This window comes from Thunnus maccoyii, chromosome 15 (assembly GCF_910596095.1).
Source record: "Thunnus maccoyii chromosome 15, fThuMac1.1, whole genome shotgun sequence".
NCBI lineage: Eukaryota > Metazoa > Chordata > Actinopteri > Scombriformes > Scombridae > Thunnus > Thunnus maccoyii.
The window spans coordinates 20,278,747-20,304,702 of NC_056547.1; the positions used below are offsets into that span (position 1 = coordinate 20,278,747).

The 25,956-nt window shown below is 42.0% G+C and overlaps 1 protein-coding gene across 2 annotated transcripts; it reads right to left on the bottom strand.

The window, feature by feature from the left end:
- Positions 1 to 429: 429 nt before the first annotated feature.
- On the bottom strand, positions 430 to 24,900 carry LOC121913721 (inactive phospholipase C-like protein 2). Of its 2 annotated transcripts, XR_006100366.1 has the most exons (13): positions 24,463 to 24,900; positions 15,412 to 15,513; positions 15,069 to 15,218; positions 14,725 to 14,885; positions 13,094 to 13,562; positions 11,778 to 12,989; positions 11,076 to 11,325; positions 10,645 to 10,931; positions 9,441 to 9,644; positions 7,287 to 7,362; positions 6,934 to 6,944; positions 1,871 to 1,980; positions 1,590 to 1,679 (listed from the first exon to the last, which is right to left on the bottom strand). XR_006100366.1 is itself a non-coding variant. In XM_042436489.1 (12 exons), the coding sequence occupies exons 1-12, from the start codon at positions 24,706 to 24,708 to the stop codon at positions 1,518 to 1,520; spliced, it is 3,429 nt and encodes a 1,142-aa protein (XP_042292423.1). In that variant the 5' UTR covers positions 24,709 to 24,900; the 3' UTR covers positions 430 to 1,517. The 2 variants fall into 2 exon arrangements, 1 of the variants encoding a protein (XP_042292423.1); XM_042436489.1 differs by lacking the exon at positions 6,934 to 6,944 and having other exon boundaries at positions 430 to 1,679.
- Between the last annotated feature and the right edge of the window lie 1,056 nt (positions 24,901 to 25,956).

The following is a 25,956-nucleotide window of genomic DNA, read 5'->3' on the forward strand; positions in this document are numbered from 1 at the left end:
ACTCTGCAGATTTGATCAATAAATCTAAGAAAATGCTGAAAAATTGCCAATCAAAAGATGTTCAGTTCATCATTACATAAGACAAAGAAAACCAGCAAATCCTCACAATTGAGGAGCGGGAACCAGAGAATATTTGCTATTTTTACTTAAAAAAATTACCTTAACAACTAACTCATAATAAAATAGTCCTTTTTCTGTTGACTAATTAAAACAATTATTGTCAATACATTTTGACTCCACTATAAATGGAAACTAATTAGTGGCTTTCATCCGTTGCACTTTACTGCCCTATAGGTTTGTTTCACCAACTGTATATAGCCGAGCGTCCCCAGCTGGCATCTCTGCAGTGCGCTGAACTTGTGTCACTTCAGTCTCAATGAATGCACATCAAAGTAAGCAAAACAGTTAAAACACACACACACATGAATGTCACTCATTTAAAAACTAGTTTATTTCCATCCTGATTTATAAGGAAGGTAATCATGAACTCTTCTTACAGAGCTGGACGGGTAGAGCCTCATCTACTGCGCCGGTACATGTGTCTGGAATGTTTCCACTCAAGATAAATAACTTATGTAAAATATTCTTTTAACAGCAAAAGGATAGAATTACATATTAAAATACTGTACAGTGTTTTGCACACAAAGTAACTGCACTGTCAACATAACAGCATTTTGTTCCCTACAGGCAGACATTTACAGTTCTGGAGTTCAGCATTACAGCGGGTAATTGTGGTTCAGTTAAGCACAAGGGCCTCAGGAAGATACAAAAATATAGAATACTGTACGTGAGACAATAATAATGAGAGATGTTGTGGCATGATGAAGGACCTCAAGGTTACTGGATCAAGAGGAGAAAACCAGGATACAAATAATTAATGGAAAGAAGCTGAAGACAAACATGAAGTAAGGGGGGGCTGCACTGGGTCATGACGATAAGAAAAACATCTAAAACATCCATAAACATTAGCTTTTCCAATGAAAATAATCGAGAGAGTGTGTCTCTTGTAATGCACCGGCACTGCAGCCTGATTTTAATTTGAATCCTTACTTGATGTTGCTAGATCATAGAGCTTTGTTAAGCAGCTATCGTGTGGACGTGGCAGTTTATCAAAGAAATCAAGATTTTGAACATCTGTTGGTTAAACTTTGAGTCATCCCAGACAATGCTCGAAAAATGACAAGACACACCTCGACCTCAAAGACAATGCACATACTGTAAGAAGAGGTTAGTAGACATTTGGTGTATTTACAGTTTAATACAGTACGAACAACTGAACCTTGGCTTCACATCTACCTACATTCATCTTCCCAGAATCTTTTAATTTCCGCCTCCTCTCAGCAGCTACTTCTGCGTTTGGCTGCATTTTGAAGACTTTTACATTCATTAACTCTTCTGTACTTCTTCTTTAGAAACAGGGGACTTGCTATAGGATGTTGGAAAAATTCAATAACACGAGGAAAGTTCGTCACAGCAGCTACAATGGCAATTTGGTCACGTCCTCTCTCATTCGCTTGCTATGCCGTGGGTTTGTCGTCCTGGCCTCGTCGTGACTGGGAGCGCACTCTTCTCACTCCTAAACCCTCTTTGCTGAGGTTTCCAGTCAGAGCAGCATCATGGACCTGCTTCATGTTCTCCTGGACTTCAGCCTTGGCATGTTTCAGCAAGTCAGCCTGGCCCTGGATGTGAGGAAAGTGAAGAGGAAGGGGAAATCAGGAGGGAGTTAAGGGGTCATAGATAGAGGGTGGGGGGGGAGGTTGGAAAAAGAGCAAAGGGATGAGCAACTAGCTGGAGGCCAAAACACGGTCTAATGGTCCACCCCTGAGGCTGTTTTAGTTTTTGAGAGTGTATGAGAGTGTGTGTCGCTGACCTTAAGGATGGTGATGTTCCAGCTGAAACTCTCCAGCGCTCGGCTGACCTTGCGACCTTTCAGCCCCTCCTTCGCCGCCAGGCTCTGTAGCTTCTCATGAAACTCCATGGCTAGAGCCAAAAACACAGCCACAGTGGATTAGAGGACAGTTCTTTGTACTTCATGAAAAACAATTCAAAGATCAAAGCTGTGAAGGTGCGTTTAGAGTAGAACGTGATGAATTTTTTGTGATAAAAAGTAAATATCTGAACATCTGGATGGATTGCCATGAAATTTGGTATATTTGGATATACATGACATTCAATGATGTCCAATGATCTTTCTGCCTAAATTCCTCAAGCGAATCAGTCCTAGGATGTTGCTCTTTTAATATCATTACAGACCTGTCATTCTGTCTTTCATACCTACTATTGTAGCAACAACCTCGCCCTGCTCATCACACCATTATCAGGAGATTCAGCTGAGAGTTTCCGTCATCCACCTGCTGGCTTTAATCTACCACCACCAGCGTCTGCAGACTACGGGTGATCCTGTCCTATCTTCTATCTTCATATGGGCTTACCCAGTGGTGGGTACATTTTCTCAAGTACAATTTTGAGGAACTTTTCTTGAGTACTTCCATTTTCTGTTACTTTACATTTCCACATTTTAGAGATAAATACTGTTCTTTTTACACCATTACATTTTAAGTAAAAAATATGACAACCTTATAAGATACAGATGAAACACATGGTTTCCAACCTTTTTGGCATCTGATCCCTTACAAAAAAGTGTCTACTTCACCTTTGCTACATTTCAGATGTCTATGAGCAGTTCCAGCAAAGAGTGATTTCATCTCCAATGTTTTGGTTTCATTTAAAAACCTCTGTGAGGCCAAAAGAAGTAAAATCGTCCGATATTTCAGCAAAAAAATGCAAAGCTCCAACAGTCCAAACAGAACTTTGTTTTCCCTCTTTCCTACCTCATCAGATTTATCTTGTGACCCTTTGGAGGTGGTCTGATCCTTAGGTTAGGAACCACTGGGTAGACTACCTACTACTTTATATAAAGTTATTAAAACTATTTCCAGGTGTCCTGACTGGATCTTTACAAACCTTACACAAGGGGACACTTGGGTAAGACGTTCCTTTGAATATCAAGAGAGGCGAAATCAGTACCATTAAATGGTCAGTTTTAATAGGTGAGTTAACGAGTGGGCCAGTCCTCCAAAACCTGTGTGGTCTTCTCACTTTGCCATTTTAGCTGTAAGCAGCAGATTTCACAGAGAGAGAGAGAGAGAGAGAGAGAGAGAGAGAGAGAGAGAGAGAGAGAGGAAGAAACAAAGTATGAGCAAGGAAAATTGCAAAGGAATGATGCAAAGTGGAAAATCTGAGAGATGGATGAAAAAAGATAAAGAAAGAAAGAAAGAGAGACAGCGTCATAGAAGTCAGGCCGCCAGCTAGTTAGAGTGTGTGCAATGAGTTGTGTTGTGTGTCTGGCTTCCTCTGGCCGCCCCGGGCCACTGTCCCACTGTTGCCATGGAAACCCGGAAGTGGGTTAACATGGGGCACAAATCACTGTGAGCTATCAACGAGAGCCCAGACACTAAAAATGCCAAGTTGTGGACCACACACACACACACACACACACACGAACACACAAAAGAGTAAACAGATCGGATACGAGGAAAATTTAACAATTCTTCACACATAATCCATCTCTGCCACCAAAAGTCTGCAAGCATGGACACACACCTGAACACACATACGTTGTCACTGCTCCACATTCACACACACCTACAGAAGTTGCCTGAATAATAACCTTTACTGCGCGGTTGCTAGGCAACTCGAAGCCTACGTGCCAGTGTAGTGTGTGTATGTGTGTGTGTGTGTGTGCGTGCGTCCATTTCTCTGTTAAACCAAGCGAAGCCAATGGCTGGAACGTCATTTTCAAGCCAATACTGGGACAGTGTGCATAAATAGACAAACACACACAGAAACAGGGTTGTGATCAAGAAGCCAAAATAACCCACGGTTCCAGCGAAACAGGACATAGCTGGAAGTGCATCACCTCAACTTCCTGTCCTCTATCTGAACTGTGAGGCGTTGAGATAGGAAAAGGGAAATCTGACAGATCCAACTTCCAGTCTGAAGTTGTAAGGAACATCCAGACTGGGAGCATCTGATGGAGTGTTAAATCTACTCTATACATCCAGATGTGAAACATTGTCTCGCCACCACAAAGGCCGGAACCCTAGAGAAGGAAACGGTGCTCAACATGATGTTCTTAAAGGGCAGGTTCACCCAAATTATAGAAAAAATAAAAACAGTTGAGTCTATATCAGTGCTTCTTGGCATAGCTTCTCCTTGTCTGGACATGGAGTGAACCATTGTGCCTTGTATAAAAGCATCTGCATTCATTAATGTTTCTGCACTCATTATTCAGGTCGCTTTCTTTACTTTGTCATCCGTCTGTTTGGGGGACTTTAGAAACAGCATTGCCATTACATAGTTTGATCATCTGAGACCAGAGGGAAGTTTGTTTTTCCATTATAAAATGTGTCCTTTAGTACATATCTCTGACACAGTTTTTTAATAGCCAGTTTTATTAAAATGTTTGTCATGTGCCCATCTTCAGAAAATCAGATTCCTTGATATGTTATTATCATATATTTTTTTAGGGGACTTATAATGCACATTTCCAGATCTATTTTTATATTCTGGGCTCTACTGGTACCTTTGCACGATTTACTTTTTAAAATTTTATTTATTTATTAGTTTATTTGTCAGGGACGATGCACAAAACATCGTAACAGGTTAAAATAACATGAAACAGATGTATTGCATACAGGATTTCTAGCCAAGGCTAATTTGCGACCCCTGCCCCTGGTTAGGCTTTTCTACAGTTCAACAATTCAAAAAACTCCTTATTTATCTTATACTGGCCCTTTATGCAATCACTCAGTTCAGCCTCTGACTGAAACAGGCCATTTTAGCTCCTGTGTCTGTTCTGATTGGTTAGCTTTAGGAGGCTATCCCTCTGCAGACTTCCGCCAGCTCTGGAGGATACATAACCAAACAGTAGTAGGATTTCACTTCTTTTTCTCGTTCTTTACTTGAAATGAAAATTCTCAAATACATCTGTACATGTTCAAGTCTAAATCTGATCTGAAATACGTGAATGTACAACGCGAATAACCCAAGGAACAACCATAGCAGCTATTTGTGGGTATGTGTGAACAATCTGATGTCATCACTAGGAGGAAGTAGAAGTAACATTGCAAACAAAGCGTTCGGAGCAGGTTGAAGCCTGGAACATTTTTACATATATTCACCTGAAGTTCACCTGAATGCACTTCGACCATGTTTAACATCTGACATAATAAAAGTATATAAATAACAGTAAAACACAAAAAGCATGTTATGTCCCCTTTTATTGCCTGGTATATTGTCATCAGATTTTTTAAACTCCTAAATATTGATATCAGTATCTGCCAGGCTCCACCACTTACTTTTAGTGTTGTCAAGCCATGCAGATAGCATTGATTTAATTTGCACAGGTTCTAAGATATCTGTCTTCGAGGTGAGATGAATTGAATTTTATTTGTGCACTAAAAAATTGAACAGCAACATCTTTTTCCATATAAGGTGTCCGTATTACTCTGGATAAACCACAGACCTCACTGTGACAGATATCTCTAAACCAGGCCAAATAAAATCAAAACAATCTGCATGGTTATATACTGGAGTGAGAAAATATGTGTTTTTATAAGTTGTGTGAACCAATCCTTTATTTAACACACATCCTGATACTGAATCACTTTTTCCTCTCCCTTGGCGTTCTCGTCTTCCTCTCAGCATTGCCTCTAGTTATCAATCCATGACATTCATCTTCCCATGGCTTCCCTCGCCCCCTCTGTTTCATCTCTCTGCTCTGATGTAACTTCCAGACACCCATCTCTGCCACCAGTCGTCCCATAGCTGACCTGTTTATGCCTTCTCGCTGCCCAACCCCCCCCCACCTCCCCCCTCCCTCCGAGACAGAGAGGTGGACCTCTGCCCTGGGATCATCTGATCGCCATCTTTACTCTGTACACACAGGAAGAGCTTTGTTCATGAGATCGGGCCGCAGGCTCTGCAGCAGCTCTTTATCAGATGAACAAACTGGCACCAGTCCGACAACACAGAACACAGAGCTTAACTATCACACTTTTAAATCTTACTTCTGTTTACTAACAATACTACATGTGATCACACGTGAAATTAAAGACTGACACAGTAGCTCAGCTGGCCTTCGCTGCAGTCTTAGCTGCAAAAACCGATGAATATGTCACAGATTATTTGATCAGCGAGTGGAGCTGCGGCCCCAGAAAACCTAAAATAAAGTTCAGTGTAGGATGGGATGACTTGTCTGGGAGCAGAGCGGAGCAGTCGGCAAATTTGTAAACAACATTCATCTCCATAAAACATTCGCTCTCTTTTCACAGTGGCCCCAATCGAACTCTCATCTTTCTCTTAAAATATCATCTCACCTTAAGTTCATCGTCACTTCTTCATTTCCTCTTTTCTGTTCACACTTCTTACTCAAGGGTGGTTTTGAAGAGGTAATGAGTTTGTGTACTTTTGTCAAATTTGTTTCTACTTTTGGACGTCTGTAACTGTACAGTTATAAAATCCAGCACCTAGAGAGGCATATAAACAGTGTAAATATGTTTATGTTTTTCACCAATCCACCGGTTCACACCTCTAAATGTCAGTCATAGTGTCTCCTGGGTGACAGTTGAAGACTGCGTCGGGTTGAGAAAGGAGATGTGGGTAATATGTGTGTGTGAGTGTGTGTGTGTATTTGTGTCTGTTTAGTGACCTGATGACGAAAGTCTGGCTGACTAATGTCAGAAGACTCAAGGGGCCCAGCTGAAGTAAACAAACCTCTGCCAAGGATCACAGAAATTATATCAGCAGGTCAGATATGATGCCCTTCGCTCAACAGACTTAAGGGTGATTGACAACAGGACCTGTGCCAATTTAAATCCCATCCATCCAAAACATACAAATGAACTGGGAGGCTAAAGAGACTAATCTAACCTTATGTAAAACTGGTGAGGAGAGGACAGGAGAGAAGAGGAGAGGAGAGAAGAGGAGAGGAGAGGAGAGGAGAGGAGAGGAGAGGAGAGGAGAGGAGAAGAGAAGAGAAGAGAAGAGAAGAGAAGAGAAGAGAAGAGAAGAGAAGAGAAGAGAAGAGAAGAGAAGAGAAGAGAAGAGAGGAGAGGAGAGGAGAGGAGAGTTAATAACAAAAGCAGCCGTTGAAAACAGTGCTGTTGAGTAGCTGTGTGGGAGTTGTCACGAGTGGACTAGCAAAACGGGCATTGCCTGGTTTCTACTCATTACACACACACACACACACACACACACACACACACACACACACGCCTACACACCCGTTGTCTGTATATGCAGGATCCTGTCGTAGATTCCATCGGAGAGCTCGATCACTGCTCTGCTCGCCTGGACCATCTGCAGACAAGGAAACAAGCATTAGCATGACACACACGCTTTCACACATACAAATGTGGTACACCATAAACTCCTGACTCATTTTACCACGTTGTTCTTGTGTGAAAATCACACGTTAAGCACACATATAGTATTTTATTGTCTGCTGTAACAACACTGTAAAAACTACAAATTAAAGATCAGGAACAGGTTGATGAAAATTGCAGATTTATAATAAAACACTACTGTGATGTTTTGCATAATGTATGTTGGCGGTTATTAAAATTATGGAAATAGCCAATTGTAGTTCACACTGTCGACATAAATTAACCACAAACTGCACAAGAGTCACATACATATACAGACATATATGCATGTGGAGGCACCCAGAGAGAATAATGTGACAGCTCCTTTAACGTAATGGCCACACAAAACACACATACGGCACATGTACACACATGCACACATACACACACACACACAATATGACATGAGTAGCTTCTGCCTGATTAATTCTGCACCTCCTCTTGCAAAACCCTGCTGGGACATGACCCCTCTGTGAAAAAAAAAATGCTGTTCGACAAACAACAGATTAACAACAGTACACTACTTTGACCAGATCCAATTCAACAAGAAACACACACACACACACACTCATCCCTGTTCCCTGTCCCTGTTGTTTGCTTCTCCCTCCAGGCTTCAGGATTGAGGTGTGGAATCCATTTAGCCAAATGACATTCATATCTATGCTAATGGTATTCAGCACCAGGGCGAGCTTTTTCAACTTTGATCCGCTTGGCTGGAAACGGAAGTGGCTAAACACACACACACACAGAGGCGTGCACATTCCTGTTTCACACACTAATGCACAAATACACTATCACAGGTCAGTGCAGCTTCTAGTTGCATACTGTAGCAGTGACAAACTAGTTAAATTAAAGTGTCACAGTTTATACACCAAAACCTTAATCATAACTTAATAAGAATAGAAACAGGTTCATTTATCTCCTCTGCAGCCTGTTTCTGGCTGCAAATCCTGAATGTCTCCCTCACTCACAATGTGCATGCAATCTCTGGACAGTATCATTAAATTGGCAATTCATACCGACTGTCTATCATCCTACCCAAGAGACTCCTGGGGAATATCTAATATGAAACACGAATAAGTGCACTTTGAGCAAATATCAGTTTTCAAAGTATTGCAGCAGCCAGGCGGATGGCAAAAACAAGTTGTTGTAACGTTGTTTCCCACAGAAACATCTTAACATAGCGAGACAGAATACCACTCCATCGAGCCACAGCTGTATGTAAACCACTTATGTTGGTAAGCCACAGTCCAACCGGGTCCAGAGGGAAAAAGAGGAGGAGGCGGGAAGGAGGGGGGAGCAGATGAATGAGGGAAAGAAGGGATGAAGAGGAGGCTGTAAGACGGAGACCAAAAAGAAATATGTTAAGGTAAGATATGAAGAGAGAAGATATGAAAGAGGGAGACTGAAATTGCACCCTTGCAGTTATGACAAAAGCCAAAGAACCTAAACCTACTGAAACAAACGGATTCATACTGTCTTACTGACTAGCTGATGAGTTCACTAACAGACCAATTGACCCCTCTACCCTCCTTTTCTCTCTTTCTGTTTATTTCCATGGGGGAGTTTTTCCCGACGGCTGGGTTTATTTTTAGACAACATTACATAAATTAAGCCCGTTAAATAACTTTCTCCTTGGTCGATGAATGTCCACCCTTTATTTGGGTGGAAAGATATAGTGGCTTAAGGCCAAGGTGAGGACATCACTGATGTGTTTACGAGCCTTGTTACAGCCAGAATAAATGGGGATGTTGTCTGCTACATAACAATGAGAGGTCACTTTGTGTTGCAGAAAATATTGGCGCAAAAGGAAGCTTTAGGCTTTGTCTGGGAGGAGGGTTTCATTGTTAGGTCGAGCAGACAGGAGATGGGGGGGGGGGGGGTTTGTGATCTTTGTTGCTTTTGTTTGCTCTTTCCTTCCGTTTAATGTATTTCGGAGATGTGAGCTTGTATATTTCTTTATCTGGTGAAAAACAATAAGCATATTAACTGTTGGCTCTTTTCCTTTCTCACCATTTCATAGGTGGAGACAACACGGCGAAGGACGTCCGGCAGGGGCCCCTGGGGTTCCAGGGTGGGGTAGTGGTCCCGCAGGTCAAACAGTAGTAGAGGTGTCCCGTCTGGTCCTGCCACTCTGGAGCCCAGAGCTAGTACGCACTGCATAAGGTTAGCCACCGCTGACACCCCACACAGCTCCCTGAACACTGCTACTGAGTTCTGTTTGTAAAAAAGAAGAGACAACTGACAAATTAAATGTGCAGATTTAAACATGAGCACAAGTCTTTCCCCATCTCTCTCTTTCTTATTTCCCTGCCCGAATGGAAAACAGTACAGAGATGCATATCTAAATAAAATAGACATAAAATCTGTGAAATCTCTTCCACACTCTGTCTACCACTTGATATGCTTTCACTCTCTCTTGCTCCCTCACACACATACACACACACAGACACACACACACAGATAGGTAATCAAAAGCTACTCCCACAACAGAGCAATTTATCTTTTCCGTCAACTATTTGCTCTTCTGTATTTCTCTCCTGTAGTTGTGATGTTGTTTGGGTTGAAATGGAAGAAATCAAGAGATGCGGATGCCAACAGTCTCACCACACTGACTGAATATATAATAACTGTTTTATTGCCCAGAGTGACACAAGCAGCCTCAGACCCAATTGCTGCCTGGATCATTAAAGTTAGTTCTGCTATTAACAATGTCACAGTGGAGATGAATAATACCATTTATTGGTAATTATTGACAACAATGAGATTTTCCTGTTACTTCCCATTCACAAATACTACAAAGCAATTATTATAAAATGAGAAGGGGAATGCAACGCTCACTAATGGTGATATTGTTGTTAGTGGCTTTCTTGTATTCTTTTTTTCATATTCTTGATTTCATAGTGTCTGATTATGTATGAAGAGGGTGAACATAGAGGTTTCATTGTATATGATGGACAGTGGGGCAGATGGCTGGACAAAGTGAATCTTTAAGTTGATTGATTAATTTTCTGTCAGTGATTATCACTTTATTTAATTGTTTCAGCACTACAATAATCATGATGTATTGTTCAAATTGTGTTAATGTACATTATTGTGCCTTTGTTTGGAGCAGATATTAAATTAAAGGTATATAGTACCTTTAAACAATCCTGTGTCATTGTACGGACCAGCTGAATATTAATGCAAAACTCCAGCCTACTCTGCTCTTCCTCACCTGCATGTTTTCCTTCAGATCAGTGGCTTCTCTCAGCAAAGGGGCAGCCATCTTGAAAACTTCATCCACAGCCCGGACCCCCAAGTCCCTCAGAGCTGTATAATCCCGCCCCTTCCGGGCCTTCCGCACAGACAGACCTCTTTTGTGAGGCTTTCCCCCTCCTCTCCGATTGGTGAGGGCCACATGGACAAACAGCTTAGCGTGGGGAAGGTCTTCCCCGGTCAGAGACTGGAGCGGTACATGTCGGTAGCCAGGCTGAAGACACTCCAGAGGGATGGCATACTGACCTGTGGTGGCAGGAGGATCAGATTTCACTTCAAAGGAAAATTAAAACTTTTGCAGTAAAAGAAAATGTACAGACTAATCAACTCCTGTACACTACAAAATCATCCCATTTATTTTACAATCTGACCCTTGACTGTGACACCAACCTATAAACTCATCCCCTATGAAGTCATCATCCAGTACCACAAAGCGAACCATGGCGAGCTCCGGCAGGTTGATCTGGAACTCAAAGCTCTCATCAAAGATGGGGTTGTCCCCATTCTGGGTGACCGTCCTGGTACGGCGCTCTGTGCAGTCAGCTGGGATGCCATGGATCTCCACATACACATATGGGTCCACCACATCCCCTTTGGCCCCAGAACCCCTCGGCTTGGGCAGGTTCTGGCCGCTAATCACCTGAAAGAGGATCAGCATATGTGCTGTTATTCATGCGTTGTTAGCTTTCAGAACATAATCATGATTTTAAAGGATAATTGCGTTTATTACAACAAGTCTTTATTACAACAAGTCTTATTTTTGTAGTTTTGGCCTTAGGTTTTGATGATAACACTGTAATCACCTCCAACTGGGTACAAAAGAAGATTTCATATGATCAGACAAGCTGTACACAAGCCAACTTGGGGGTTAGTTTTAAATCTGTATGATCATCTGACTGCTTGTGTTCCTTGCCCTGTTAGACACCTTTTTAGCAATGTCTCCAAGTTCCCAGATGTGTGAAGAAAAAGGAAAGACTACAAAAATAAGACCCAGGTTGTAATAAACTTGAATTATTAGTATCATAATAAAAGAGGATTGCGTCCACTGCAGGGGGACACATTTGCCAAGTTATATTCGGTATTTCACTACACCTTCACATGGAGCAGCTGTGGAGCCACACCGGGCACTGTGTCTCTGGTGTCGGCACTGAAATAAGAAACCTCCTGTCGCATGATGGCGGGCCGCAGAACATAACCGCAGTTTCCATTCTGCCGGAACCAGGCTGTGTTAAGGTCCATCATCAGTCCTGCTGTCTGAAAATTCATAGACACAATCTGGCAACCACACTTCCACAGGTCCTGAGGGTTCATGTTGCTTGAGTCAACGCGCATGGGGTTGGGGTACACTCGTGACAGGAAGTGCTTGTTATGGTTGACAAAGTTGCGGGGGCTCTCACCAGCGAGACGCACAGCCAGGGACTCATGAAAGGAACACAATTCCCAAGCTTTTTGGCTTTTGGATGATGTTGGAAAGTCAATGAAGCGGATTGAGCGACAAAGAGTTACCAGGTCTGACAGCTCTTTCAAGAGTTGGAACCGTTTCGGAGGGAGATGAGTAGGATTACACTGAGGGACGGCTGTGAAAGAGGCGCTTTTCTGCACTGTGTCCTTCTCGCTTCCTCCTCCACTGTTAGCTGCATTCATCCGTTGACACATCTCAGCCCCTTCATCCTCCTCACTTACCTCCCCGTCCTCCCCTTCCGAACCTGGCCCTGACTTCTTCCCCTTCAACAAGATCCGATGCCTTAAGGCGTGTGGCGACGGAAGATACGACTCCTCTTCGTCTGCAGGGTCTGTGTATAGCTTCTCCCCAAGTATCCTCGCGAGATGCTGCATCATCACTTTCTGCTGTCGAAGTGAACAGTGGTTCTCAATACACACAATTAACGGATACTCTGATGCCACAAATGCAAACTTTCCAATTGCTTCCAATACAGAACGCAGGGCAAGCGGTGGGGAAAGGGTGTGTCCAATGCACACCACTGGCTCCTCATCAGGGCCGTCCCAAACGTCCACCTCCACACATCGACAGCCCATCTTTAGGGCGCGGATGTAACCAGAAATGTCAGAGGGACCTCGAAATTGGTCCTCAATGAGGTAGGTGTTGTGGGAGGAGTTGATGTAGTAGTGAGACAAAGGCTGGGACATGTCCTGGCACACGGTGTCATGCTCCCTGTCAAAGAGGCGGCACTCTGCTGAAGTGAGGTAACTGGTGAAGCCGTCCAACGACAGGTATCCCTGCTGCCGGCCCTCCTCCGATGGCTCATGGGACTGTATGAGTTTCAGGCTGGTCTCCTCACTCACCTGGAGGAGATGAAGGAGAAAGTGGACAGGGGTGTAATGACACACAACAGGAATGCTGACTTGTTTTCTGTTATTTGTGTGTGTGATTAATTTGTGTTACCCACTTGAGCCATGCCCTGCTCAGCCTCGAGGAACCTCATCAGGTCTTTGGTGTCCAAGAACTCCTTGTTGCTAGAGAACTGCACCAACAGAAAGTAAATCTCTGGACGTGTGCAAAAGTCATGGAAGACGTCAATGAACTCCTGCTTGGTGACTCTCTCATTTCTTCCTGTCTGCCTTTTGTTTTCACTGTGATCGTTAACTCCCGATCCATTATCTTGGGAAAGCCCACACATCCTCTCCCTAACTCTTTGAAGCTCTTTAAACCTGTGCTCCACTTTGCCACTGCTCACTCCAGGGTTCACACTCTGTATCAACTTGACAGCTGACTGCAGACAAATCCCTTCCTCAACATCTTCATGTTTGTCCGAATCAGCGACGGAGCAGAATAACTGCTCCAACCACCCAAGACGAAGGCTGTCCTGACTGCTGGCGAGCATGTCCAGGGCATGTTTCCCATACTGCATCAGATACCTGAAGGCAGATGAGAGAAGAATGACCAAGATTGATACACACACACTGCATCACAAACATTTCCATTTTTATCTCAGGCATTTCACTGACACTCACATAAAGTACAATAACTGCAGTAGTATCAGTTTAAAGCCAGGCCCTTTATCACAGGCAGTGACAATAGTGACACAGGACAATAAAAAACAGAAAAGTTCACACTCTTCAACATAAATTTACAATACATCCAACACAGGTAAGAAAGCAAAGCCTAAGACACAAGACATCATGTTGGACTGTTTAGGACTACCTAAATTAGCTAAATTAGTTTACCAGACTAAACACTAAGTGTACGCATCGCTACCTACCTTTGGTACACCTACACAAGCATGCTGTAATTTTTCCCACCTTTGGAGCTCAGTTCCTCAGACCTCTTTTCAGTGTTTTGCAGACTAACTAGGGCTGCAACTAACGATTATTTTCATTATTGATTAATATGTCAATTATTTTCTCAATTAATCGATTAGTTGTTTGGTCTATAAAATGTCAGAAAATGGTGAAAAATGTCCATCACAGTTCCAAGATGCCCAAGATGACTTCCTCAAATGTTTTGTTTTGTCCCATTCAACAGTCCACAACCCAAAGATATTCAATTTACTGTCATAGAAGACTAAAGAAACCAGAAAATATTCACATTTGAGAAGCTGGAATTAGAGAATTTGGACTTTTTTCTTAAAAAATGACTCAAAATGATTAATCGATTATCAAAATAGTTCGTAATTAATTTAATAGTTGTTAACTAATCGATTAATTGACTAATCACTGCAGCTCTACAGTTAACATTAAGCTAATTTTTGCTAAGTGTGGCTATTTAATAGATATTACTAAGGTTTTGACTGATAGTGAGGTTGATTTAATAATGACTGTATTTTAATTTATTGGGAAATGATTTCTTATTAAAGTCTTTCTTATTACATGCTTTATTTAACAGAGAGGAAAATACCTGAAAACCAGATAGCAATCTGACTCAATTGTACTGTCCTCAGTATACACTACGCAAGATAAAATGTTATGTAAGAAAGTTCTTAAAAGGTTCTTAACTCAAAAAATTGTGTACTTTGTGGTAAAGATTAAAATCTACAAGTGCACAGTATAAAACTGCTCCCGGTTTTTTGCTGTGTCATACCTTAGGCCTGTCACCCAAATAATAGCCACTTCTGCTGAGTTGGCCACCAGGTCCAAGCTCTCATACATCTCTCCATAGATGATGGAGAATGCACAGTCCTCTGAAATCTGCTCATAAACTCCACTGGTGCGGAAAGTTTCTGTGTTTCGACCGGTCCGTACCTAAAATTTGAGGCCACAAGAGTTGCACAAACTAACGTCACACACAATAAAAACAAGTCAACCGCTGTCTTCCATATAGTTCGGGCTTGTAAATCGCCTTAGTGTAAAAGAATCAATGAGGTCATTTATAGAAGCAATAGCCAGGGAGCAATGATTTAGAAAGCCTTTTCTCTGGACACTGACCTCTCGTATGGAGGCAAGAGAGATCCTGGCTTTGTCTGACTCCTTCTTGGATGGCTCCCAGCACAGAGCCTGGAGGCCTGCATCTAGAAGGTAGTAGCGCTGGTATACACGTGAGTTGGGCCGCACCTTCTTCAGCTCAATCCCCTCAACCTGGAAGCAAAATATGGATGAAGTTGTCACCCACTGACTTTCAGACTTCACTTCAGAGCAACCTCTATTGAGTGTTTGACAGGCTCAAAAGCCTGGGATCTACCATGAACCCTTAATGCATTCATTGCGCATTAAATATTTAATGTACTGGTATGTAAAGTCTATACTTTATGTCACACAGTAGCCGACCCACCATGGAGTGGATACAGTCAGCAGCACTGCTGATCTTCTTCTCTGACAGGCTGCTGCTGAAGGACACCGTCTTCTTCCTTTCCCGACCAGCACGTGACCCATCCTGATGAGGAGGGAGGGAAGGAAGGATGAAAGGACAATACAGATAAAGAGGGGGTGGGGGGGAGTTGGGGCGGGATGCAATAAGAGCATGAAAGGGACAGACAGAAAGACAGGCAGACAATGATCTTTCTGCGGAGTATTCTTTGCTTGGGCATGACAAACATTTCTCCTGTCTAGAATGGATCTCAAAGGATTAAAAGGCATATCAGCTTATATAACCATACATAAACATAGATTATTAGTCTACCACATAGAGCCTCCTCCTCCCAATCTGTTATTGTTTTTCCTGATACCAGGCTAAAAGCCTTTGCTTGCCCTTGCCCTTCACCATTACACCATTAATCATACCTGACTAGACAGAGGCAGCAGGCTGCAGCATTCTAATTCTGCCCGGCCACATAGACACTGGCGGGCCCAATCAGTTTATCTGAGCTCACCATCACAGCTCATCCATCTGATATATTGACCAATCAGATGTCACCCCAACAGAGAACCTTATGCAAACAGATAAGAGCATATAAGTGGGCGACTTTATTGAATTACGGATATATTAGAGTCCCGATAAAATCAAATCAAAGACTTCATTGAAGCTAATCTATGGCAGGATAATGTAATTGTAGTTGATTCAATCCCTTGTGATTGAAGATGCAAACACCCACATAGTCTACATACTGTCTCACTTACATACTGTAGATATACATATCACAAAAAAGGTACTAAAATCTAACTGCCAAAAAAAAAAAATCTTCAAACTGCCAGTTTTGTCCAACCAAAAGTCCAAACTTTAAGATCTAAAAGGTCTAAAATTACATATGTCAAAGACAAGCTGAAAATCCTCTCATGTTTGACACATCTCTTTGAACAAGAGTCAGCAACACTTGCAGCTCTGAGGCTGTACTTCAGAACAGCAATGCTTTCCTTCCAGTAGATGCTGAAATATTTCACAGTTCAAGTGAAAAGTTAAACAGTGAAATATCCTTCTGGAGGTGGAAGTAGAGGAAAAGTAAGGAGATCACCAAAGTCAGTAAGATTCATCCTCTGTGGACCATGAATGTTTTAACAAAATTTCATGACATTCCATCCAATAGTTGTTGAGATATTTCCGTCTGACCGACCAAGCAACAGAACAATATTATCATCCCTGTAAAGCCATGCTGCTCATAGCTAAAAATGACTGGAATGAAAGAAAGTAATCAACAAAATAGTTGTTGATTATTTTTAGCACACATATTTTTATCAGTGGAAGATCAAATCCGGCAGCCTATTGCTCTGTGGCTAACAAATACAGAAAGCTCACTGTCATGTTTTGATACTCAAAATTGTTCTGGAATATTTAAGACGTCCAATCAAACACCAGTGAGCTGACTGACATTTTCATATCTATAGTGAACATCTGTGAATACTGATCAGTGGCTGATTAATCTCTACTTATCAGCATAACTCTGATTTTATTCAAATAAGAGTTCATATGCAGAGCACTTGGATCTTTTATGAGAGAGGAGAGGAGGAAACCCTTCATATGAAAGAAATCTGGGAGATACAAAAGGCAGCAAGAGAGGAGAGAGAGAAAGGGGGAAAAAAGACCTGTTTCATCTACAGAATATGAATGAACATGTAAAAGAGTTGAAGCATACTTCACAGAGGATGTAAAGGTTTCCCTCAGAGGGTGGGGGAGGGCGCCTAACTATCACAAATTCTCACAGAGTTGTATCATTAATGATGGAGAAGTGTTTCCAATGGCGACAAGTTTTTATGAGCTTCCGTGGTGAGGGAGGGAGGGGGCGCTCTAAAAATACCCCTGATGCCTTGGGGTATGATAGAGGCAGTAAAAAGGGGTGTGGACATGGGGTGAGAGAGAGATAATACTGTAATACTAAGGCTCAGGCTCCCCCTTCCAATACTACCATTAAAACTGTAGGAAGAAAAAGCATAAGCAATTAATTTACAACAGTAACTTGTAATTGAGCTAATTGCTTTTGTGTTCTCATTATAAACCTGCCCCCTCTGGCATGCTTCAGCAACACCTCTAAATTTGACTCTACCTCAAAAAAGAAGACTCAGATGCAACTCTGCTCACCAGCAGGACAAAAATGAAAATGAAAAACACATCAGGCTTCTCTCTCCTCTCTCGCTCATGAGTGATTTATTTTGAAGCAAACACTGAATTTGAAATGTTTTTTTTTTAAACTCAGAATCCCAGAATGTGGCGCAGAGTCAACTCACAAATATGCACCTTTACACAGAAGCATACAGTTTCCTTTCCTTTCCTTTATTTTCCTTTCCTTTCCTTTCCTTTCATGCAGTGCACTGACAGGTACAGGAGATTAATGTTGGCCTCAATCTATATCTCTTCCTCTGTGTGTGACATTAGCAGTAATGGTCCCTCTGTGGCTGTATCAGCACCAATTGCTGTGCACACGTCAGGCAACTTCACATAAATAAAATGGTCTCCACACATGCACTGTGTGACCAGTAGCAGACACATCATCCTTGATTAATAGACGGGCAGTAGACAGAAATCATATTGAAGCAACGGATACCTTCTGTCAAAAGCTAATAAACCTCATATAGTCTGCGCCTGTCACGAGATGTGTTTGAAGCAGAGGGAACAACAGGATTCTCCATGTGACCCTTTCAACAGTTGGGAATCAATTAGCTCATGTGTGGAGGCTGCACATTCACCCCTGTTAGGCTACAACATAAATTACTGATAAAGGAGGAGACAGAGTTCAAACAGCCAAACAACGCTGACGTCACTGTAGACTGAATAAATTAACCTGACAAGATAAAACTAGAGGGCACAAATACTCACAAACACCTGAATAAAATACAAAGGTAAATCTACTCTTTTTTTTTCTATGCAAAAAAGCAAGAATTACTGTCTGTACACATTAGAGTAGCTACACATAAGCACACACATGCATAGCAAAACAAAATGAGTTCGACCTCTATTCACTGATAAAATTCTAATTGCTATTTTTTTTTTTTATCTAAGTCAAAACGTGCTGTATGACTCTGTCACAAAAGGTCCTCTTATGTTTTCTCACAGAGAGTGAGATAGCTCTCCAAAACCGCCGCTGTGCTTCAAAACAGGAAGCAGCCCGTCAGCTCATCACAGAGAACTTCCTGTAGTTCTAGTGAGAGTCGAGTGAAGTGACAACGGAGGGGAAAGAAAGAAAGAGAGAAAGAAAAAGTAAAAAATTCATTTGCTGCTGTTCTGTGAACACCTCATTGATTCTATTGATATACAGTAGTATTTGCTACTGTACACGTGTGAGCAGAGGAAGTCTAGTGAACATGAAACCCATTCACCCGTTTAATTCAAATTGTAGCAATTTAGAGACACATATTTTCTTTGTATACATACTGTTAATACAACACTTTCAATATTATTTTTGAAAATAATAACTCCCACTATAACTTCAGCAGTATTTTACAGATCTAAAATCTACATTAACTCTTCTTTTGTCAAGCTGTAAACACAACACTGACATATTATCAATCATCTTTAAAGTTGATACAGCAACCTTCTTAGCAAACAAATATCTGTCTCTTTAGCTGCTAAATGCTCCAATATGTTCACCAGCTAGTTGCTAACTTTGTCTCCTGTTTGTTGCTGGGCAGGTAGAGCACACCGAGTTTATCAGTACATTTTTACTCAAAGCATCCTTTTCCCCAGCTGGTTCCAGCAATTGAGCTAGCACAGCTGAGAGAAACTTCAGAGTGAGGTGAAATTTGGACCCCATTCACATTACACTTAGTTATTTGATCCATCATTAACGTAGAAGTATTGATCATGGCAGCTTTAATTTGAGTTCAAATAATTAAACTAACCTCAGTTGGAAAATAAAGGGGATATTTTAATCTCAATTAATACATTTTTAATACTATGAGATTAGTTTGATTCCTGATAGGACATCTAGACAGATTGAACTATATTGACAGAGGGATAAATTTGGGGGAGATGTGTGGCAGAACAGATCCAATGCAGTTATCAGAGAAGGACACACAAGATGACAGAGAAACATCGAAGAAAAAAAACTTGAAAAGAGGAAATAGATCAAAAAAATCTTAAGAGAGATAACAAAACAATAAAGGGAGAATGGAGAGAAATAAATAATGAAGCTCTATTACAGATTACTGTCTGTATGTGGACGTTTACAGAACCTCTGCACTTGGTATTTGCCTGTAGGAACCAGCATGGCCTTGAGCCGTCATTAGCCAGCTTACATGCATGCATGGTATGATGCATGAGAGCGTATGTGTCTAGATGCAACAAGCCTGTACTGTATCACTAATTACGGCACCTCCAAGTCAGCACAATGAAGATGTGGGTCACTGGTGGGCGTCGTCTTTCATCTGCTAATTAAGACAGATAGAAAATCAGAGAAAGAGAGATGATTGCTGGGTGAGAGAAAATAGTGAATATGGGATTGAAAACTGGTAGGGAGGCTGAACTCTCTTGCCTGTGGCCTTGTGTGTTTGACAGCAGATGATGGATGATTAATGGTATACTTAAATCCAGTGCCTCTCACCCTGGAGCTCAGCATCACTGGAGGGTTAAGGGGTGATTTACAGGGAATTGTGAGATGATATATGAAATGTGCAAAAGAGGCTTTCAAAAATAGAGTTAGCAAAGGCACCTTCAAGATTTCAGCAACAGTTCATGTAGATGATATTGAGAAAATAAAAATAAAAATCTTCACAACAATATGTGTTTATTTCTCTTTGAGAGCTATTACATTAAGCACTCACATCAGGGTGCCAGCAGCCACCAGCACATGCCAATCTACCAATCTTAATTCTGACTGGCAGGCAGGTGTCCATTTAAACCGTATATGAGGTCATATTTCCAGTCAAAAATAGTCTATGCAATTAGCAATAAAACGTCCCTTTGTAAAAGTCAACATACTGAAAGGTTTTGCTGCTGCAGCCTTATTTGGTCTTTTATGACCAATAGTTTATGATGGTTGACAACAAAACTAGGTTAATCTGGCTACAAACCTAAAAATTGGATGAAAGGTTACATGCAGCCCTCCTTTTATCCTTTGGTACATCATGTCCACATATACAAAATAATGAACTCAGTGGAGAAGACATCATTCTGCTCCATGTAATGCTGCTCTTTACCTCCGTCGTCCATCATTTTTTTACATCAGAACTGGCAATGAAAATTATTACTCGATCAATAGATGCGTGAGTTGAAAATTAACTGCAGACAATTTTGATAAATTAAGAAAAAACTATAGACATTTGTGGGTTCCAGCTTCTTAAATGTGAGTATTTTAGTTCTTTATTACTGTAAATGACATAAAAACTTTATAACATCATCATTATGGACTGTTGGTCGAACAAAAAATGCTATTGAATGATGTCACTTTGGACTCAGGGAAATTTGAATGGGCCTTTTCAGCATTCTCTGACATTTAACAGACTAAACGATTAATTGATTCATTGAAAAAATCCTGGAAATGATCATTAATTGCAGCCCTAATCAGGACACTTCTTCATGCATTATCACTCTCTAATGAGAAAGTGTGTCATGAACACACACTGTGTCTCTGTGTGGTTGTTGGGTTGGGTGTGCACAGGTGCATGACTGCTACATAAGACAGGACATTTGGGTTAAATAGGGCACAGAGAGCAGTATGTGGTCAAGTCATTCTGTCTACAGCTCAGTGTATGAGAATAATGTTCGAGGGGAAATGTGGTGAGTATTCACAGTAACTCAACTGCTCACTGACTATAAACCCCTGCCCTTGTGGCAAGTAGAGCAGCAGATGCTCTTTTACGCTTCAAACCTTTGAAGTCCCATGTGCGCACACACACAAACACAAAGACACGCACACACACACACACACACACAAAATGAAACAAGTAAAAGGTTGGCTTGAAAAGGTCATCTTGTCAGAGAGCTAACCATGATTTCAGCTGACAAACGTCACACATGCATTTACCGAAGATAGCAGTACCACTAAAACCAAAAGAAAAAAAGGCAACGGAGCCTTGAGTCAGGCCTCAACTGCAAGCATCAATACAGCGATCAAAGTGCCGAGCGGGGTTTCCACACGCCTCAGTGGTGACTTAGTGAGCCTTGCTAACCGACACAAACTCAGAGCGCCATTCTACTGTAAGTGCTCACGCCTGTTTACATGTGCATGCACGCACACATTATCAATCTTGAAATGCTTTCGAGATATGTCTGTTTTCCAGTGTCAGTACTTGTGCATTCATGTGTTTGTGGTTTTTTTTTTGCACATGCTCCTCACTACAGCCCTGCACATGCGTGGCTGGATGTACATTATGAATATAGAACATATATGTGGAGCAAGTGAATCACCACAGTAGCTCAGAGTAGCAGTATTTTCTGTGGCTCCATCACAATCATGGAGAGGGTTTATCCGCTGGCACCCCGTGCGTGGCCACACTTATGCAGTCTGAAATGGTTTAAAGCAGGCTAAAGATGTTGATTTGAACTGCAGGAGATGCTCAGGGCTACTCTGACTCAAACAACTACTCTCTCCAGCTGTGTGCTAACGCCTCTGGTGATGCTGCCCACTGGATTATATCAGATTCTCTGCCCTGTTTTTCATGGTTAATAAAAAGCAGAGATTTTGGAGATATGTGGTTTTCCCAAGACAGCTGTGTGCACACTCTCTCACACACATACACACATTAACATGCCAACCTCTTATAGTTTGTGCCATTATTGAAGGAACTGAAAAGTAGATTTCTTGTGCCAGGTTGTGTTTTACCGGTAGGCAGGTCTGTACATGTTTATGTGTGTGATTGTGTTTATGTATTTGAAACTGAGAGGGAAAGAAGGAGAGTACCTGATGGTTATCTATATCCAGATGAACTGGAAACAGACTTGAGTGGGCACCTGATTCTGCATCTCCTTCACGCACACACAAGCGAGACAGAGTAAAGGAGAGGATGGCCGGACAACATGAAGTACATACTGATGAAATACAATTAAGGTTAGTCTCATTACCTCAGCAGATGCAAACAGGAGAACACACACACACACACACACACATACAGACACACACTAGACATATATCCCCTGACTCCTGTTAAAACCAGTCTGGAATGTCATGTTTCCTGTTTATCTGCCTACATAACCACCCCAACTCCTTTGTGTGGAATCCTGACTTTAAGCACAGGAGTAGTTTAGCAAACATCAAAACACACTGCTGTGTTGACAGGTGGATTCATAACTCTTTGATTCTTCGACTGAGCTACAAAGCCTCGGGAGTTTATGATTCCAAACACAAGCACGTTTGTGGTGAAGCCGCAAACTGAGCGGACTGTGCTAGTCGGTTCATTGATCGCTGAACGCTCTCTGCATTAAATGTGCTCACGAAACATATAATAGTCAAACATTTCATCATCACATCACCAGTGACATATAGGCGGCATGCACATGTAGTGTGCTGCATATATTCTCATGCTGTTCTGCCTTTCCACTCTTTAAAGTACAGACAATAACCAGGGCGGGGAGATGTCCTGAAGCCATTAAGCGCCACACATCAAACATGGCAGTGGAAATTGCCAGGAGTTATTTAACGCCATTTCTGAACCAGCGTGAAGCTTTAGACTTTCACTGAAGCAAACAGAGTGTTTTTAAATCATCTGTGTCAGGCTATGGCAGCACCGTGGAAACTAACAGAAGAGAGACAAGAGCAGGCCTGTGTGCGGGGAGGGAGGTGAGAAACGTTTGTGTGAAGTGTCATCACCACCTGCTCATGACTTAATAGCAATATTGCAACATGAACTGTTCGCGGAAATTGGCCAACTGGCCGGTTTCCTGTCTTGCTGGGTTGGAGCCAGTCAGACACAGATGAAAAGATGAAGCCTGTGCCATGTTCAAATAATCATGTCTTTGCAGGCAGCAGCTCTGAAGACAAGCAGCAACTAGAGATCAATACAAGACCTCCCACATGCCTAAAGGCCAAAAACCAGATAAGGACAAAATCAGGAGACGAGAGTTATTGATTAGATGTTATACTGCTCTAAATGCTGTTTGGGTCCAAAACCAACAGAAACTGTGAATAAGCGAGATATCTTTGTCAAGGGCTGTATAGAAATAAACTTGTGTGAGCCAGAGCAGTGAAGGCAGTGAGATTAATTGGACAGGGGTATTCAACTGTGTGCCACAGAGGGCGGAGAGAATTCAATTTCTCATTCTAATCAAAGTCTACAGCAGGTGGTTTCACTTATTAGTTCCTCCTCCTCCTCTTGTCTAGCCGAAGGAGTGCTAATAAGTGACATCGCCTGCTGTAGCCTTGTGACTGGAGCAAAACCTTTGCCCCCATATATGGAAAAATCTCTGAAATCCAGTGTCATTTTTAAAATGATAAGTCTGATTTGAAGCCCTGTGTGCCCATTAGACAAGGGGTCTAAATGTTTATAGGCAGCATTTAGACTTAATATCATTTTAAATGTGATATGGCCTGGCCTCGTCTTGAAGAGCAGAATGCTGCAAATGCTTTATCCTCTGAATTTCCTCAACAGCACTGAGGTGAGATGAGGTAACTGGTTATTCTGCTATTCACACAGATGGAGAGGAAGCTGGGAGGAAGTACAGTCACAGTATATTAGCAGTTTATTTACAGGATGCTGCAGATATATTATCTCCAGAAGTGTTGGGGCTCAGATGTGTGAGTTGATAAAATTCACTGTATATGTATGACTGAGTGCTGGTTTTATATTGACTTTAAGGTATTTTATATCATTTGTATTCTCCATGGCATCAACATAACATTCCTGTAGAGGCATATAGTTTTTCTATGTGGTTTTTAAATAATCACATCATATTTTGTCATATTTTATCTCATAAGGAGTCGTTACAAATGCTTTTCTGTGGTCTATTCTGGACTTGTAGCAGTTTGCATGCATTTTCTTATTTTAAAATCTCTCCTCTTTACTGAGAGAGATGATGGCCTACCTTGATCAGACTGCTGCGTCGAGGGATTGATTTGGTGGCTGAATTTGAACCCGCGCTCTCCCACGTCGGGGACTCGCAGCTGGATTCGCTTTGGACCTTCTTCGCGGTGTCTGACGCGCTGCAGTTGCCGTTTGACACCGGCTCTCCTCGGTGCGTCTCCAGGCTCATTTCGGCTCCTCCCGACGCAGCTTTCCAACCAGCAACCGGTGGACCGACAGTGGTCTTGTTCTCTCCAAATTCAGCCATGGTGACACTTTTTTTGTTTTTGTTTTTTTTTTGTTGTTTTTTTTTAATTATCTTGAAAGCAGCAGGGCCCCCAGTGCAAGAAAGCTACACGCGGATACAGACGTGCCATCGTGTGAGGTGAACGATCTGCGACCGTGCGCCGGAGCACAGGAAACTTCTCTCTCTCTCTCTCTCGCTCTCTCTCTCGTAGCGTCTTCCTCCTCCACACACACACACACACACACACACACACACACACACACACACACACACTATACACACAGAGAGAGAAAGAGGGGGGGGGGGGGGGGGGGGATAATAGCAGGGCGAGAGACAGCTGAGCGACAGCATGAGCCGACACACCTTCCAGACCTCCACTGCCAATACGCATCACATCTACGCGACAGCTGGATGTGCGCTTGCGTTCAGGAAATTTAGATGCTGAAGACCAAACCTGTCCGCTCTGTCGCCGTCTAGCTACATCTAAATCCTCATCACACCATGCCTCTGAACCAAAATGATTTTTACATGTGGACCAGCTCCTGCTGTCTCCCCTCTCTCCTCCTCGCTCCTAGCCTCCATCCAGAGTCACTGGGTTTCTGAGCGCAGCAGCAGCAGCAGGCTTATAAAGTCATCATCTGCCACCAGCCTGTTCTAAGATTGGTGGGTGGTTTTGCTTTTCCATCCCCTCAAGAACGAAGTGCACACCCACATTGTGTGTGTGTGTGTGTGTGTGTGTGTGTGTGTGTGTGTGTGTGTGTGTGTGTGTGTATGTGTTTTCTTCCCCACTGCTGTCAAAAAAGCATCCTTTCAAAAGAAGTAGTAATAATGGCTTCATTAATGCTTAATAAGTGATTTCTAGATCAGCTATCACTAAGAATACAACTTTTGTAATTAATTAATAAAAATTACAACTAATATTAATAACTTAATTTGGACAAAGTGTTTTTTTTTCTTCTTTTATTATTCTTTCTTTTTGCTGGTTTGGCAGGCTTAGTCTTAAAAAAACAGGAATAAACTGGGGAAAAAATTGTCAAGCTGTGCAGTAAGATTACTGGTGTTACCCCTAATGACCTTCAGCACCTGTAAGAAGTGAGGGTCATCTCAAAGGCACAGACTATTGTTTTGGACCCTCAACATCCTTTACATGTTGACTTCCAGCTGTTTCCATCAGGGCAGAGGTTTAGTCTCCCCAAAGGTAGCACTAATAGATACAGATTGTCCTTTGTTCCATCTGCTTGGTTTTTTAAACAGACTATAACTCCAGAT

Coding starts and splice junctions, on each gene's coding strand:
- LOC121913721 (XM_042436489.1), bottom strand. CDS start 24,708: ATGGCTGAATTTGGAGAGAACAAGACCACTGTCGGTCCACCGGTTGCT. Junction 15,514..24,462: donor GACGCAGCAGTCTGATCAAG/GTAGGCCATCAT, acceptor CCTCCTCATCAG/GATGGGTCACGTGCTGGTCG. Junction 9,645..10,644: donor ATCTGAAGGAAAACATGCAG/GTGAGGAAGAGC, acceptor TTTTACAAACAG/AACTCAGTAGCAGTGTTCAG.